A 17923-nucleotide genomic window follows, 5' to 3' on the forward strand; every position below is an offset into this window, starting at 1 on the left:
AGAGAGGAGAAGACGAGAGAGAGAGAGAGAGACATAGAGAGAGGAGAGAGAGAGAGAGAGAGAGAGGAGAGAGAGAGAGAGGAGAGAGAGAGAGAGAGAGAGAGAGAGAGAGAGAGAGAGAGAGAGAGAGAGAGAGAGAGAGGACGTCTGTGAGGTGGAGAGTGGACTTACCGTTGTGTGTTAACAAGAGTAGGTCCTGACTGTGGCAGTGTCCAGCCTCTGTATAGACTGACTTCCTGTGTGTCCATGTTGGCAAAATCACATGCAGAGACATGCCGTTAGTCACAGCGTCATCAACAGCAGAGCAGCAGAGCCATTCAAGAAGAACAGAGGGCCGGTTTACACCCGCTGTCAACACGCATCTAACAGACCACGAGGGGAGACTAGACACCCAGGACCGGCTGAGAACTGATCAATGAAGCTGCATGAGTCCTGGCCTCCAAAAATTCAAAATACCTTGTTATTCCATCTCAACTATAACTCAGAATCCAGTAGAAGTGTGTGTGTGTGTGTCTTTATCTGAATAAATCCTGACCTCTGTCTGTTTGTCCTGACTGTCCCATCTTGTTGCTGTGTTAGGGACATTTCTGGGTCACTCTTTGTGCAGAGAACGGACTAAGAACAACAAGGACCAGGTGATATATATATAATAAACTCTGATGAACTGAAACAAACTCCTGGATGCAAACAAACTTTCTCAAACTCAATTGCAATAAATCTGAAATTCTTATCATAGGCCCAAACTCCCTCACTTCCACCTGCCCTGACTTCTCACTCACTATTGATAAATCCACTGTTTCAGCATCCACCCACATCCGTACCCTTGGTATCATTTTTGATCAGTCACTCAACTTTCAACAACACATTAACAATATTTCAAAAAAACGCTTTCTTCCACCTGAAAAACATCGCCTGTCTCCGCCCCTCCCTGAAACTCTCATCCACGCCTTCATCACCTCAAGACTCCATTATTGCAACAGCATCCTCTACGGTTCACCCAACACCCTCCTCAACAAATTACAACACATACAAAACTCAGCTGCACGCCTCCTCACTCACTCCCACTCCAGAGACCACATCACCCCAGTCCTCCAGAACCTCCATTGGCTTCCCATCCTCTCCAGAATACAGTACAAGATCCTCCTCATCACCTACAAAGCCCTCCATAACCTAGCTCTCTCCTACCTCACCGACCCTCTGCAGCCATATAATCCCTCCTGCAACCTCCGCTCTACCAACACCAACCTCCTCACCCCTCTCACCAAACCCAAGCTAGGAACCTGGGGGGACAGGGCCTTCTCTGTCGCTACCCCCACCCTCTGGAACCCTCTCCCCCCAACACCTCAGATTCTCTCCCTCCTCACCAAATTCAAATCCGGACTAAAAACACCTTTTTACAAAGGCTTTTAAACTAGAATTGATTGATTTCTTGTTTTGTTTTATTTTGCTGTCTTGCTTTTCTTTGCTTTTCTATTGTATCATTTTATTTTCCTGTAAAGTGTCTTGGAGAATCTTTTAAAGCGCTTTTATAAATAAAATGTATTATTATTATTATTATTTTATATAACTTGTGCATCTTTGTGAGACACCAAATGGACTTTACAAAGCACCAGTATCCTGTCTGAGTCGTCCCTGCAGGTGTGACAGAGACTAGAGCAGATACACACATCAGTCAGGATGAAGAGAAGCTGCGTTAGTTAATGCTAAATGTTGCTCCATCTTTCACATTTGCATGAAGCTGTGGGCGTGTTTATTACTTCTTCAGAGAGTCTTGAGCTCAGTTGCTGAACAGTGACCCCTACAGGCGTGGAGCTTGTTGTGATGAAGGGAATTTAAGGGAAAGAAAATAACTTTTCTTAAAATGCTGAAAACCTCACTGTGCAGATATTTTTGCACGGCCCAGATTGAAAGATTATTGATCTCATTTCGTTCTGAGCATGTGAGCATTTCTTTTTTGCATATGATTAGGTTTTGCATGACAATACAGGACAAATAATGCTGCATATTGATACACGAGGAGACAGGGGATTTGTTCTTTCAGAAGATACAGATCAAACAGATTGAGGATGATCCCAAAGAGGCGAGGCAACCTTCGTTTCCTCACTCTGAGGGTGTTCAATCCCGCCCAAGTCAAGAGGAGAGTCTGAATCATCACAGCTTCACGGCTCACCAAATTTCATCTTTGCTCTATGTCTGTTGATTTGTGGAGTTTGTGTTGTTTTTAGTTGTTTAAATTACACACTTTTGGATCCTTCTGCTCAGGAACCACAGATTAAATTAGCCTTTCTTGTGTTTTATTCTCCTTTTCTTTTCAGACATCCTCACAGACTTTTCTTTTTTCCTGCAGACTAATATTAGTTTTATTGCTACAGTTCCTGGGATCAAGTTGGAGAATGATCCCACCTTTAAAAGCTGAGAATCCAGTCTGCAGTAGAATTTAAACTTCTTAAGCTTCACGATCAAGAAAACAAGTCATCACGTGGAAACCTCTGTTCATATTTAGCGTCAGTGCACACTTTCTCTTCCTCTCTTCCTCTCTGCTAAATTTGCAGATTGAGAGCGAGGAAGTCAGCTCTGATCACTCGCGGTCACTTGAGATGAATTTGCAGACGCGTGTTGACATCAGGAGTAAACAGACTCAAAGAGTACAGATCTCATTCTTATCAGAGAAGGTATGATTCTATAAAAAGCAGCAATCCAAGAGCAGACACACACAAACACTCACACACACATGCTCATGTTTTCCGTCTGCTTACCGTCCATCGGGCTCCTCTTTGGCTGCGTGGAGGGAGATGAAGCCGCGCTGCTGCTGGTCACTCTGAAGTTGGCGGGCAGGGTGTCGGACGCGCCCAGCGGCATCCCCCTCATGTCTTTGGGCCGAAACTTCTTCCTCCATGAGGGAGCTCGCCGGAAGTTCTTATCGTCGTCCTGCAGGAGGGATCAGAGAGGCATTGGTTTCACAGATAACTTCTCACTAGGTTTTTGTTCGAGTGTGTGTATGTGTCAGTGTGTGTGTGTGTGTCACCTCTTCCATCCTCCGGTCTGTGCCCATGGACAGCAGACTGTTGTATTCACGCTCCAGAGTCGTCCTCGCCTGGAGGAGAGAAACGAGAGGAGGAGAGCACACACTGTTACTTAGAGCATCTTAAACCCACGGGAACATACACTGGTGTGTTTTCACTTTGTTGACGTTATTTTCTTCTTTCAAATGCTTCATATCCAAGCAATGCATTAACCTCATTATTGATTCAAGCATCTAAATTCTGGAGCACCGGCTTAGATCAGAGTTTGCAGCATTCGTCCCATGTAAAGAGGCGACAGTCATTGCTGCAGCGGTCGCTGGTTTGATTCTTTTCTGCATGTCTTACCCTCACTCCCTACTCCCTACATTTCCTTTCTCTAAAGTTATCCCACCAAACAAAGGCAAAAAAAAAAGCCCCAAAAGAACTTAACTTTGGAAAAAAAGACCAAAAACAGAAAAGTTTCTTCTCCGTTTGGCGAAATAAGCTGTCAAATCATCGATCACAAACTTAATATTGAAACCTCTGGAAGTTGCTCTGTTTACCTTTATTTCATTTTTGAGAAATGCAAAGTCTACATTACAATTTTTGCTTCTTGTGAAGTAATGTCTGGAAGTACAGCTGTGCTCATAAGTTTACATACCCTGGCAGAATTTATTGTTTCTTGAGTAGTTTCTGTTGTCTTTATGATTTAAAAAGAGTAAACACAGTTGTTTAATAATAATAATAATAATAATAATAATAATACATTTTATTTAGAAGCGCCTTTCAGAGCACTCATGGTCGCTTTACAGACAGATAAAAAACACAATAAATAAAACAACACGATAAAATAAATAAAAACAAGCAAAGTAACACCAAGTTAAAATGAAGCAGTGGAAATGAAGCAGGGAATGCAGTTTGAAACAGATGGGTTTTGAGTTTTGATTTGAAGAGGGGTAGTGAGTCAGAGTTTCGGATGTCCGGTGGGAGTGAGTTCCAGAGTTGGGGAGCAGAGCGACTGAAAGCTCTGCTCCCCATGGTGCTGAGACGGGCAGGGGGGCACAGAGAGGTGGAGGGAGGAGGAAGACCTGAGGGAGCGAGAGGGGGTGACGACGTGGAGGAGATCAGAGAGATACGGGGGGGGAGAGGTTGTGGATGGCCTTGAATGTGTAAAGGAGGATTTTGAAATTGATTCTGAGTTTGACAGGTAGCCAGTGGAGCTGCTGGAGGACAGGGGTGATGTGGTGGAAGGAGGGGGTTCTAGTGATGATGCGGGCTGCAGAGTTTTGGACCAGTTGAAGTTTATGGAGGGATTTGTGAGGGACACCGAAGAGGAGTGAATTACAATAATCAATACGGGAGGTGACAAGACTGTGGACCAGGATAGCAGTGGTGTGAGGGGTGAGAGAGGGGCGGAGACGGTTGATGTTGCAGAGATGGAAGTATGCAGACCGGGTTATGTTATTGATGTGAGAGTTGAAAGAAAGCGAGCTGTCGAGGATGACACCCAGACTCTTTACCTGAGGGGAGGGGGACACTGTTGAACTGTCGATGGAGAGGGAGAAACTGTCGGCTTTGGATAAGGTGGATTTGGTGCCTACAAGGAGGAGTTCTGTTTTATTGCTGTTGAGTTGAAGGAAGTTGGAGGTGAACCAGGACTTGATCTCAGAGAGGCAGAGGGTGAGGGAGGAGGGTGGGAGAGTGGAGTCGGGCTTGCTGGACAGGTAGAGCTGGGTGTCATCCGCGAAGCAGTGGAAGTGAATGCCGAATTTGAAGATATTGCCGAGTGGGAGAAGGTAGGTGATGAAGAGGAGGGGCCCCAGGACAGAGCCCTGGGGCACACCTGAAGTGACGGGGGGAGGGATGTGAAGTGAAGGATTTGAGTTGGATGAACTGAGTGCGGCCTGTGAGGTAGGAGTGAAACCAGTGCAGGGGGGTGTTAGTGATGCCTATGGAGGAGAGTCTATTGAGGAGTATGGGGTGAGGAATGGTGTCGAAGGCCGCACTCAGATCGAGGAGGATGAGGATGGAGATGAGACCGGAATCAGCTGCCATGAGGAGGTCGTTAGTTATCTTGAGGAGGGCTGTTTCTGCGCTGTGACGGGGACCGAAACCGGACTGGAAATAATATTAATAAAATTTTGCTTCACCCAACCACTAACCATGAGTGAAAAAAAAGTTTTTCTCTTATCTTTCATAATCTTTGAAAAATGGCCAAAAAAGTCACAAATTCTACAAGGGTATGTAAACTTTTGAGCTGTATACCGCAATGCTTGCATCCCTGAAATCTGCACGACATCAGTGTTGTTTTGTCGTCAATGATGACAAAATTATTTCTTTGAAGCCCCTTTCTATCATGACGATAACGAGACGGTGACAAGCTGAACATGTCTCTTTGATGACTAAAACATGACGAGACGAGATTGGATGAAAATGTTAGTGAGTGGTCTGTCAAGCATTCAAAATGCATGACATTTCTGCCTAATGTGCGAGTAATCTGCTATAAAAAAAGAAGATGCTGCTGCACAACGTCAGGTATTGTGCAGAACCTGCCTTACTAATAAGCATTTTTGTCCCTAAGACTAAGATTAAAACTAAGCTAGCTGCCAAAAACAACACTGCTCAACTTAAAGGTTACGTAGGACAAATTAAAACAGGATTGAACATACAACTCTCTCCCTGGCGTCTGCACATCTTCACATATGTTATCCAAACAGGATCATGCAAAAACCAACACCTTCAAGGAGTCAGTTTGCAGCCGCCTGCATGGGACATGTATTGTAGTAAAGTAGCTTGATTGTGAATGAAAGATAATGCAATGAACAGAGAGATAAGAGTCTAAAGCAGTGATCCCAGAACTAGGGTGCAACTTCTCAGAGAGGCCTGGTGTTATGATGGAGAGAGCTGCAAAAGATGTCCCTCTTAATGAAAGGACTCCGAGCCAAACATGAGGCTGATAATGAACGCTCTCCAGAATGCAATGGAGAGTAATAAATCTCTTAAAGCTGGGGTTGGTAATCAGATTTAGAAACACTTTTTGTTATACTGGTAAAAATGATCTTTATATCCTGATGGTAATCAATACATAATGTGTTCTTAAAATAGAGTGAAACAAAGCTGCTATCTACAGCCGGAGTAAACCTGGGAAAACACCAACCAATCACCGTTTTTTGGGTGCCAAAATTTTAAACCAATCAGATCCCGTCCTGCCGTTCTGCCCGCCTCCTGCAGAGCGTACATTTCCCCGGCGTTCACTCCCCATCCCCTGCCTCCGCTTCCCCTGACTCTACTGACTGCCCCTCTCACTCGACCTCAGGCCTGTCCCCTCTGACCCGATGAGGGTCTTTGCTCAGGACTGTAGTCCGGATCAGAGTCTAAAAAGCTCTCACCAACAAGCAGAAGAATGAATGACATTTAGTAAGTCCTACAGAAATGTACATGTACTGTAGCGTCTGTCTGGACGCTGTAGTGATGACGAGCTGATTCGTGAACACGTTGATCTTTAATAACCGGTCACTGTCGGCCGTTACCACGCCAACCAACAAAACAACAATCAATGTTTGAATGAATGAAGAACTTCTCCTCTTGTCTCTCCTCTCTCCCGCTCACACACTCTACACCTCTCCTGATGCCTTCACTGACCCTCAACACTGTAGGAATTAAGAACATCTACACTGAACAGGTATAACAAACAGTAGAGCTGTTACAGTGTTATATATGTGTTATAACTTTTCTCCTGATATCGTGTCACCAGTACAACTGGATAATGCTAGCATGACAGTTGTGAGTACTAACAGCAGCCATGTTTGTTTGTGTTTTTAACTTTCACTATGATTATGTTTTGGTGAGGACCGGTTTTGAATCAGTCAGCGGCGCTCGTTTTGGAGGAGCTCTGAGGGAGGAGGGGAGGGGTTAGACGGAGTCATGAGGAAATGCTACATTCAAATTCATGCTAGTTTTCCGAGACTACCAACCCCAGCTTTAAACTGCATATACAGGAGGATTTAAGGCCAAGGTAAGGACCAAAAGTGATGTCTGGTTAGATGGAGCCGCTGTGTGTACCTGAGTGTTCTGCGTGGGGATCTGCAGCAGGAGGGCCAGGGTGTTGTGGTCAAAGGTTTCATCCAGAGCAAAGAGCGCTCCGTGGACTCCGCTCTCGTAGAGGTTTGCGCTGTACTCTTTAAGCCCGATGGCCTGAATCCAGCCGATCACACGCTCGTTCGTCCACACCAGCACTTCTGCAACGAGACAACGACGCAGCGTCTTCAGGTGTCACTTCACAGGATGAGTAACTTCAACAGTTAGACAGGAGCAGTTAAAACTCTGGAGCAGAGACGAGCTCGGGAATCAGGAGGAGGTTTGTTACCTGCAAGCTCAATCTGAGACGTCTCTCTCCTCCTCTCCAGCTCCATCCTGTCGTAGTTCAGCCTCCTCAGAGACATCACTCCACACTGGAAACTGTTCCTGTAGCAGACACACAATAAAGAACGTTGTTACCCTGAAAAATCCACCCCTTCTCCTCGGTTGTTGTTCTCTACTTGTTGCATTTACCTGTGGAAGCTGTCCACCATCTTCAGCTGTCCCCTGAGGTCCTTCTTGGTGAGGTGGTCCAGCATGCGGGCGTCCACCAGGGACTCCATGAAGTAGGAGCGGTACTGAGGCAGACCCAGGCTGGGCAGCCACTCGTTACCGATCCACTCGTGGTTCATGTCTCCGTACGCCAGAGTCTGCAGCCAGAGAGGAGACGGCTCAAGCAGTGGAAACAGAGAGCTTTCAAATCTGCTCCCTGACTTCTCTGTAAACTAATACATCTTTTAAACTCCTATCTCAAACACTGTGGGACTATCCTGGAGGTAGACTGAGTTCTGGTGAGTCTGCAGCGGTTTAAATGTTTAATTTATAGCATCTTTATATCTGTTACGAGACACTTCTTCTTCTTATGTTGACAGTTTTTGGGGCTTCTTTTAAGTTTCAATATGTTTATTAAGGAAAACAAGATCTCCACAAAGCATCCACATCGACATTTCATGTAACAGTGTGATTCAAAGACCTGGTCTCACAGACTACATCATCAATAGGGGTGCAAAATTCCAGGAATTTTCAAAGTTGGAAATTTTCCATGGGAATAAACAGGAATTTACTAAATTGAAGGTTGGCTCTTAATAGGGAACTTAAATATAGTTGGGGAAAATATATTTTAGCATAATCCTGACTAAAACAACCAGATTTCATTCAAGTACAGTTGAATGTATATGCTATTCCTCAATCACATGCACATAGCACACTGCTTACTGCAGGGCTATTGAGACCACGCCCCCTACATGCACTTTTAATTTAACATTTTGAATGGGACCTGTTTGGAGGGAGAGCGGCTCTTTTAATTTAACATTTTGAATGGGACTTTTTAATTTAACATTTTGAATGGTACTTGTTTGGAGGGAGAGCGGCTCTTTTAATTTAACATTTTGAATGGTACTTTTAATTTAACATTTTGAATGGTACTTTTTAATTTAACATTTTGAATGGTACTTTTTTGGAGGGAGAGTGGCTCTTTTAATTTAACATTTTGAATGGTGCTTTTTAATTTAACATTTTGAATGGTACTTTTTTGGAGGGAGAGTGGCTCTTTTAATTTAACATTTTGAATGGGACTTGTTTGGAGGGAGAGGGGCTCTTTTAATTTAACATTTTGAATGGGACTTGTTTGGAGGGAGAGGGGCTCTTTTAATTTAACATTTTGAATGGGACTTTTTAATTCAACATTTTGAATGGTACTTGTTTGGAGGGAGAGCGTCTCTTAATTTAACATTTTGAATGGTACTTTTTAATTTAACATTTTGAATGGGACTTTGTTGGAGGGAGAGGGGCTCTTTTAATTTAACATTTTGAATGGGACTTTGTTGGAGGGAGAGCGGCTCTTAATTTAACATTTTGAATGGTACTTTTTAATTTAACATTTTGAATGGTACTTGTTTGGAGGGAGAGCGGCTCTTTTAATATAACATTTTGAATGTGACTTTTTAATTTAACATTTTGAATGGTACTTGTTTGGAGGGAGAGCGGCTCTTTTAATATAACATTTTGAATGGGACTTGTTTGGAGGGAGAGCGGCTCTTTTAATTTAACATTTTGAATGGGACTTTTCAATTTAACATTTTGAATGGTACTTGTTTGGAGGGAGAGCGGCTCTTTTAATTTAACATTTTGAATGGGACTTGTTTGGTGAGAGAGTGGCTCTTTTAATTTAACATTTTGAATGGGACTTTTTTGGGATTGCATTTTTGTTAATTTTTGAATGGGTTGAGTCTGGGGGATGAGTAATATTTAACCCAACATTCATGTTTTTGTTCTTCAATGAAAAAATTGATTGTTCAATAAAATATTTAACACTTGATAAAGTTCTACTTACAAATAAATCTGTTTTAATTGTATTATTTTGGATGGATGTCTGCTTAGAACAAAACTAATATTTATGTGTGGATATGATACTTTTCCATTAAATTCCCATAATTTCCAATTTGGAATATTTCCAAAATTCCCCAGCTTAACTTCCCATGGAAATTTACTGGAAACTTTCCACCCCTTTGCAAACCTAATCATCACTAATCCTGTTTATTCATTCCTTATCATCAGGCAAAACTGTCTTCATCATGGAGTTAACATTAGAACTATAACTATCCCACCCTCCCCCTCCCTCAACCCTCCCAAAGAGGAGTTCTACCTGACAATGCACAAAAAGTCAATAATTTCAGTGGGTGCCAAATTTGTCAAACTTCTCTGTTTTCAAGAACAAATCTAATTCTCTCTAAAGTGTGTCTGTCATCTCTGCTAACCATAATCTGAGGGGCTTCTTTCTTCTTCCAAAATAGGAGGATCAGTTTCTTAGCAGTGAGCAGCCCATAAAGTGTTCAGAGACCTGGAGGTTCCTGAGCCCCTCTGACACCCCGAAGATGATCAATATGGGATCAGGTTTAATCTCACCCCCCCAGAACTTGTGAAAGAATTGGGGCTTCTTTTGACCTGACTTCCTGTGCAGACACCACATGAGACAAACCCTGTGATGATAAAATCTCTCAACCACAAGTTTCCTGTGAACCTCATCGCTGCACCACGAGACCAAAACCCCAGATTTTCACACAGTTAAAAAAAAGTGGGGATTTGGTCCAGAAGTTGATTGACAGCATGCCAGGGAGAATTGCAGAGGTCTTGAAAAAGAAGGGTCAACACTGCAAATATTGACTTATTGCATGAATTCTGTGTAATTCTCAATAAATGCTTTTGATACTTATGAAATGCTTCTAATTGTATTTCATTAGACCATAGAAACATCTGACAAAAACACCTAAAAACCCTGAAGCAGCAGACTTTGGGAAAATGTAATATTTGTGTCATTCTCAAAACTTTTGGCCATGACTGTAGGTGTGCAACTGCAAATAAAACAGAGAAGGAGTTATAAAAACTATTTCTACATAACACATTACACCTTAATATTTCTAAATGACAAATCTGAGACTTCTCAAACTACGAAGGAAACCCTGCTGTGCGTCCTTTCAGCTCAGTGTTTACGTTCTCAGTTGTTCCTTTTCTTATAAATGTCTTCATACTTTAAACATCATTACATTTAGTGATTAGAGAGACTGATGAGGAGCTTTAAAAAAACCACAGAAACCAAACTTAAAGTTGGAGTTCAGAGCGTCAGAATCGAGAAGGTGAGGTGAAGTTTTTAGTGAACGTGTGCAAACCTGTGCCCAGCTACCCTCGTCATCCTCCTGGTGTTAGCATGGTTAGAGTGAGCATGGTGAGAAGAACAGAGAGGCGAGGGGTTAGTGAGGCGGCAGTGCCGTGTTAGAGCAGCTCAATGTGGGAAATATCATTCAAAATAAAAACCTCGACGAGGCGAGACAAATTCAGGACGAGACAACAAAAGATCGGAGGGAACAAAACGAAGAGACGGAGGAGAGGTCGCTTTCATTTCATTCAAGTCGATCCAGAAATTCAGATCAAATCAGACTTGTTCAATCTTTCCCTCAGTGGAATAAAGACTCTTTAATCTTCATCTTTTACTGTTTTAATCACTTTGATTTAATTGCTATGCATTCATCTCTATGTCGCATGTTCAGTCTCTTGTTTTCAATCCCAGTAAAGAATTTTAAACTGCATTCAATTTGAAGGAGAGGTGTGACGTGGATAAAGCTTGATTGATTGATTGATTGATTGATAAGAGTCAGAACTGCAGATATGATCTAAAAAAGCTACTAATATTAGCAGAATCATCCTGTTGCATTGGGAAAGAGGAGCTGATACAATATCCTGGGTTTCATTTGTAGGATCAAGTTGCACCATGCAGCCTAAAGCCTGATTTAGGTAGCCTACACTGGGGGTCCACATAGCTCCCGAACCTATGCAGAGGCCTACCCACGTATCTGAAGTGCACCTCCTCCTCCACAGCTTGAGGAGGTGCACTTCTGGGATTCCCCCCTTCATCAGCCATGTATTTCATCTCCTCCTCTCTATTCTTCCTGTAATCATGTCTGTATGATAAACAGCAACATGTATTAGCTGTAGATTAACAGAACACGCTCTGAATCTCTGAGGAAAAGTAAACAGAGATCAGAAGGAGGCGACCGGAGAGACGAATCTGCCCTCAAGCGATTCAGGGGAGAATTGCTCACATCGACGCACAAGTATGCGGTGCTCATGTCTGCTTCAGCCCCCTGCTGGGCCCTTCCTCCAAAAACAGCTGACTTCCCTAATCAACCTAATCAACCTTGGTCTTAAACTTGATTTGAGTCTTTTCTTTATCATTCAAATTTTTTTTAAGCAGGAAAAGAAAGATTAATCAAAATTGGAGACTATATTTTAAGACCACATCACCCTGTCCTGGTGCAAACTATCAAGACGTGCTTCTTAGCTGCTCTGCACACGTCCATGCATGTGCAGGGAGCATTATTGGAGCTGTTTAGATGCAAAACATGCTCCTCAGACTCTGACGATGCAAACTGAGTCAACAGTGACGGCGATTTGATGATAGAACAAGATTTGGCGGCTACACTTGAACGCCTCGGCTCTTCATTGTGCACATCTCGGGGCTCAGAGCCTCTCTAGTCTTTAAAGAGGAGTTCTGTCCAAACTGTTTTAAAGTCTCCAGGAGAAAAAGGAGACAGCTTGAGACGAGTGTTGCCTTCCCATCATGTTTCTAGAATAAGAAAGCAGAAACTGGTCACACGTCATGTGACGGAGAGGCGCAGTAAGGACGCTTTAACCCCGAGCAGGAAGGAACGATCAGCAGAGGATGTTTTATAATCAAGAACACGACTCTGACACAAACACACAAACACACACAAACAAAGACAAAACTACGTGGAGTAAGAGGAGGGAAAGGCGGTGGGAGAAATCACACACTACCAGAAGACAAAGGCCGCGTTCCAAGCTGCCTGTGAGACCGGACCGAGCCAGACTGTGAAGTGATTAAGTGAGCATGCAGTGAGTGAGAAAAGGTCTGACCGCCGTCTTCGAGGCAACTTGGAACGAGCCTCCACAGAGGCGAGGCGCCACCAGAGCACCAGCCAATCAGGAGTGGACTAACCGTGGGAGGCGTGGCTGCCAAAGTTTCCATTTCTTCATGTGTGACCCAAACGTTTCCTGTGGTCTGATCATGTGACACCCCCGCCCCCAAAATCACGAGTGAGAGAAGTGTGTGAGGAGGGAAGAGTGATGAAGGACAGAGAGAGAGAGAGCAGTAAAGAAGAGGGAGAGAGTTTTATTTGTTGTTATCACTGAGAGCAAAAATAAAAGTTAGTGAGTCGGTTATTAGTTCATGTTAAGATTGTGAGACGTTAAATTAAAGTGTTAAAGAGAGCTTTGAATGAGAACAGACTTTATATAAAGACAGTGTTTGCATCAACAAATCAACCGGACAGATGATTACCGTTCTGGAAGTGGGCGGGGCCGACGGGCTGGTGAGGGACATGATTTCCTGGATGGCGAGGCGTAGTTTCAGTCGATGAAGCGGATTGCTGATGCCGATCTCTCTTTGGATCTCTGTGTCCGATAACGCCGACATGATGGCTCCACTCTTCACGTTGGCACGGCACGCAGCCACGTACCAGGCCGGCATGCCCACCCACAGCTGACCAGAGAGGAGAGACGGGGACATCAGTCACAGAGTGAGACAGAATCTGTACACCCGGGTCCCTTTCCTCCCACATTTGGAGTCTCAGTAAGCAACTCTTTACGTCAGCAGTGAAACAGGATGCAATGATTGGTTTGAGGCAAACCACTAGAAGTTCTTGTTTTCATCCCTGGCAGGCTCAGAGGGTTATTCTAAGTGTCTGACAACAAAGGATCCCTAACTCTGCAGAGTAAGGGGGTTGTTGGTCTACCACTGCCTTGATTGAATTGTTTGTTCGTGTAACATAAAAAATGTGTTGGACAGCAAGAACCAGGGTCTAAATTAAGTTCCTGGGTAGTTTATCTCCCCTTGAAAAGTCCTTGCTTGGGGGTAGTACTTTCCAAAAGTCCAAGAACTTTTGGGGGCGGGGCCTGAAATGCTAAAATGCGGGGCCTGTAAAAAGAATAACTGAATCAAAGGACGCTTTTCAACTGCAGGAACTTTCACCAGGAACCAGGGTCTAAATTAAGTTCTGGGGTTCAGGAACTTTGGGGGAAGGGCCTGCAATACTGAACGAGTAACCTCAGTGTTTTTATTTCTCCCTCCGTCCACAGTAACATCACACACACCTGTGATTCACTTGGTTTAATAACTCCTGAACATCGGTCTTCTCTGAGCCTGATAGTGTGAATGTGTCTCTGTCAGCTCCCGGTGTTACAGTCTGAATGGTGACCCTGTAAACTGGAGACCTTCAGCTGAACGTGTCAGTGTTTGTGGAGTTTACAACAGCTGTTGAAACACAGAAGGAGTCCTCGGGAATGCATCCTAGTTTAGTTTTTATTAAAGTGTCCAAATATCCTCATCAGATATTTAATGATCATCTAAAGACGTTTGTGAGGGATGCATCCGGCTGAGAGTCTCCAGTTAACAGGGTCACTGTTTAAACTGTCTCTTTCTTTACTGCCCTCTACTGGTCTGGTGGTGTAGTGCAATTACTTATATTGCTTCTCCATCACTGGCCTGATTTGCATAATCTCCACAGGACTCGGCTGAAACGCAGGGGCCACAGGAACCATTTAGTTCCTTGAATAGGTCCTAGTACTTCTGGTAGAAATGCACCTTTTGTTATCTAGTCTAGTGGCTTTAAAGAAATGTATGCCACACCTGTTGCAAATACCTTACTGGAATATAAAGATCTCTGCAGGTTCACTTTCTATAAAGTTGTCAGACATCAATCCTGTGCATTATTATTTAAGGTCATTGCAGCCCCGTTCACATCTGGCAACAGAAGCATCCTACTGCAACACTTCCAAACCTTTGAGGTAAGGAATAATGTAAAGTTAGCAGGAGGTTACACCAAATAGAATCCCCCCAAGGAGGACAAGACCCTGACGTGAAGCAGAGGGGATCCAGCATTGATGTATATGCTGCAGATGTTTCTGAACTAGTGTTCTTGCCTCAGTGTCAACAATCAGAAGTTAAATGTGTAACAGCTCTTTTGATATGGATTGTGTAGCCTGCTCCTTTTTGTTGCTCTTGTTATGCAGAATTAATCAAGGTTGTCAAGGGATCTTGACCAATCAGAATCAAGTATCTAATACAGCCATGTGATGAGTAAGAAAGCTGGGTAATAGACCAAGAATCCTTTGAACAAGAACCAGACTCTTAGATCACTGCATCTGTGTCGTACCTCCAACCAAACCACGACGGTCGGTCCGTCCCACTGGGCGAATGGAAGGCCCTGCCTGCGAGCCTCCTCCAGTAGTTCATGCCTGAGACACAAAATAAATATTAAAATCTCACATTTTAAAAAACAAACAAACACAACAACGAGCCCAACACAACTTTCAATATGCACCCAATGAAATTCACCCTCGGAGCACACATGTAAACAAGCCCAGAGACATCAAACGTTCATGCACGTCCAAAACAGAGAGCAGGAGTTTGAGAGAAAACAGAAGATGAAACCCTGACATGCTCGTCCAGTACGCCCTCCATGGACCTTTCAGATTTAAAACTCTGGCCTCTGAAGACCAGGTGTTTCTTCTCAGACCCTGTCCTCACAGGTTTAACCTCATGGTCTCTCTAATCGACTGAGTTGTTGAGTTTTCTCCCAGAACCAGTGCTTTGAGAGTCCGCTCTGATAAAGACTTTCTTACAGATGCATTCCTCATGAACTGAAGAGATCACAAACATGCATGGAGGAAAGTATTCAGGGAAACTTTTGCGTCTCAACATCCATGTCATGCACATTCCCAGTTTGCCATTTAGCAAAGAGTCCCTGGAACTTTAAGAGTGTGCTGAAGGCAGCTGATGTTTAAAAAATGAGAAAGCATTTGGCCACTAGATGGGGCTGTGGGCCGCACGTCACTGATAAAGAACAAGCCCATCCTGTATTTATGACATAGAGATAAACAGATGGAGCGTGTTCTTGACGTTCTGAGGACATTTACAGAAACACACGGACTCTCCTGAAGAGCTTCTCATGTTCTTTTACAAACAAAATGCACAAAAAGCCAAATCAACTCTTCCATTGACTATCTTTTCCCGTAGTTGCAGTGCATCGCTTCATGCTCCGAGAGGAAAACTGCAAGAGGAAAATGTGTCACTCACTAAAAATCAGCACACACACATTCCTGTTAGTCAAGCTCCGCTGTGGAAAGCAGGGTAAAGAGCAGCATGGAAAAGCCATCAGACATTCGGAGGGACAGTTGTTGGGGGGGGTCGTCAGAGCTAGTGGTGAGGTCAACGTGAAGCCAAGTGAGGGAAGAAGATAAGGCAAAGCGTAAAAGCAACGAGAACCGACTTACCCGGTCTTTGGACTACACAGTGAATGAGAGGGGGATGATCACAACACAAAAAAGGAGAGGGAGGGATGGGGAAACAATACAGAGAAAGAATGAACGGATGGTAATTTAAGAGCTACATGGCAGCAAAACAATACTCATGGCGTCGGTGTAAACTAAGCATGGAGGGGAAAATCATCAAACGGAAATAAACGGGTGTGGAGTGGAAGCCAGATGAGCCTGTTGGAGTTAGCGTGAGTGAGGTGGCGGGGAGTGAGCAGCGCCAAGCTCACAGCAACAAACCAACTCGTACATTATTAACACTATCTTGTGTAACAGGGCGGTACCTCGTCATCCTAAAACTTCAGTCTGAAACAGAGACAGCAAAGGGAGGGAGGACTGATGAGGGGGGAGACTTACTTCTTCTGCAGCTTCCTGTTCTTTTCTGCAGGACCTCCGAGGGTCCCCATTCCTAAGCCGTCCTTCGGAGAGCCCTCTGCCTCAGGAGTGCCAGCTGCAAACAAAAAGAAACACCTCATTAACGGCGATGAAAGGAACAAGAAGTGTTTTCTGCAGGGTGATGGCGTGTCTTTGGTGATGAGAAACTGGGATCTTGCTGAGGATTCTACAGAAAACTGAACCATGAAACACTTCATAACTTGATTTTCATTTCAGCACCGATGACTGTGCTTCTGCATGTGACCAGCGAGTCTTGTGTCTCTTGCTCGCCAAAATTCAGAAGAAAGAAGTTGATTTTTGAGGTCTGTATTGGCTTTAAAAGGAGCTAAATTTAAGTCAACAGCATGTAAAACGATCGAATGAAAGCACTGCTGTAAAGCTTTTCAAAGTAAAAGCCTGATCCGTGTCTTTAGGTGCATTTGGACCAAGAGTTCCGGGTTCTTTTAGCCCCCTGAACTACTTTCCCCTGAACTAAAAGGTTCCTGTGCCCCCATTGTTGTCTGAAGTCCAGGGTAGATTGTGTAAATCAGGCCAGTGACGTATGGAGAACAAAAAAAAGTAAATGCACTACACCACCAGACCAGTAGGGGGCAGTAAAAAAAAGAGGAAGGCCATTCATCACAGATGACACCATAGAAGCAGACGGACAGGCAGGTATCATTATTAGCAACACAACAGTTAGCCTGTTAGCATGAAGTGACTCAGCTGGTCTGTTTTAGATGGTGCTATATTTCATCACAGATGGATTCACTGAATCAACATGTGAGAGGAGATAAGCGCGAGTAGCAAAGACGTTTCAACACGGCTTTAAAATCCTTTTGAACTCAAAAAGCCGTGGCAGAGATCGGCCGGTGTTTTGGTTTAAACTGCAACCCTGTTGACTGGAGACTCTCAGCCGGATGCATCCCTCATAAACGTCTTTAGGCGATCATTAAATATCTGATGAGGATATTTTGAAATCTTAATAAAAACTAAACTAGTTTGCATTCCCAGGAACTCCCTCTGTGTTTCAACAGCTGTGTAAACTCCACAAACACTGACACGTTCAGCTGAAGGTCTCCAGTTTACAGGGTCACTTTTAAAACCGGAACACCGGGAGGAGAGACTCATTCGCGGTGGGCTGAGAGAAGACTACTGTTACAAGCTGCTAAATCAAGAGAATCAAAGCTTCTTCTTTTGAAAAGTACACACACATACAAAAAAGATAGAACAAATAAAAACTAATGATAGAAAGAGAAATCAAGTGAATCACAGATGGAAAAAACAATGACTGTGAAAGGTTTTTAGAAAAATTTGAAAAAAAAATATTGAAAATTTTAAATTAAAATTTAATTTTGAAAAAAAAAAAAAAAAAAAAGATGACTAAAAAATTTTGAAAAAAAAAAATTTTGAAAAGAAAATTTGAATTTTTTTTTTTTTTTTTTAATTCGAAAGAAATATATATAACAAACAAAAATTGACAAGAAATAAATTGAAAAAAAAAATTTGGAAGAAAATTTGACAAAAAAGTTGACCCGGTTCCTGTTGAAAAAAAAATGTACTCAAATTTGAAATTGTGCTCCAAA

At 43.3% G+C, this 17923-nt stretch overlaps 1 protein-coding gene across 17 annotated transcripts in view; it reads right to left on the reverse strand.

The window, feature by feature from the left end:
* Positions 1–105: 105 nt before the first annotated feature.
* Positions 106–17923, reverse strand: part of ppfia1 (PTPRF interacting protein alpha 1) — a 73355-nt gene continuing 55537 nt past the window's right edge. For 6 of the 17 annotated variants that reach the window (XM_034679682.1, XM_034679681.1, XM_034679678.1 and 3 more), the window contains 9 exons: positions 16320–16413; positions 14804–14885; positions 12931–13131; positions 7554–7729; positions 7369–7466; positions 7065–7240; positions 3026–3094; positions 2757–2928; positions 106–236 (listed from right to left, as the gene is read on the reverse strand). In XM_034679682.1, coding sequence (XP_034535573.1) covers positions 181–236; positions 2757–2928; positions 3026–3094; positions 7065–7240; positions 7369–7466; positions 7554–7729; positions 12931–13131; positions 14804–14885; positions 16320–16413 — 1124 coding nt within the window. In that variant the 3' untranslated portion in view covers positions 106–180. Of the gene's footprint in view, positions 237–2756; positions 2929–3025; positions 3095–7064; positions 7241–7368; positions 7467–7553; positions 7730–10744; positions 10772–12588; positions 12652–12930; positions 13132–14803; positions 14886–15923; positions 15936–16319; positions 16414–17923 lie in introns of all 17 variants that reach the window. The other 11 variants (XM_034679666.1, XM_034679670.1, XM_034679664.1 and 8 more) reach the window with 3 other exon arrangements.

This window comes from Notolabrus celidotus, chromosome 3 (genome assembly GCF_009762535.1).
Source record: "Notolabrus celidotus isolate fNotCel1 chromosome 3, fNotCel1.pri, whole genome shotgun sequence".
NCBI lineage: Eukaryota > Metazoa > Chordata > Actinopteri > Labriformes > Labridae > Notolabrus > Notolabrus celidotus.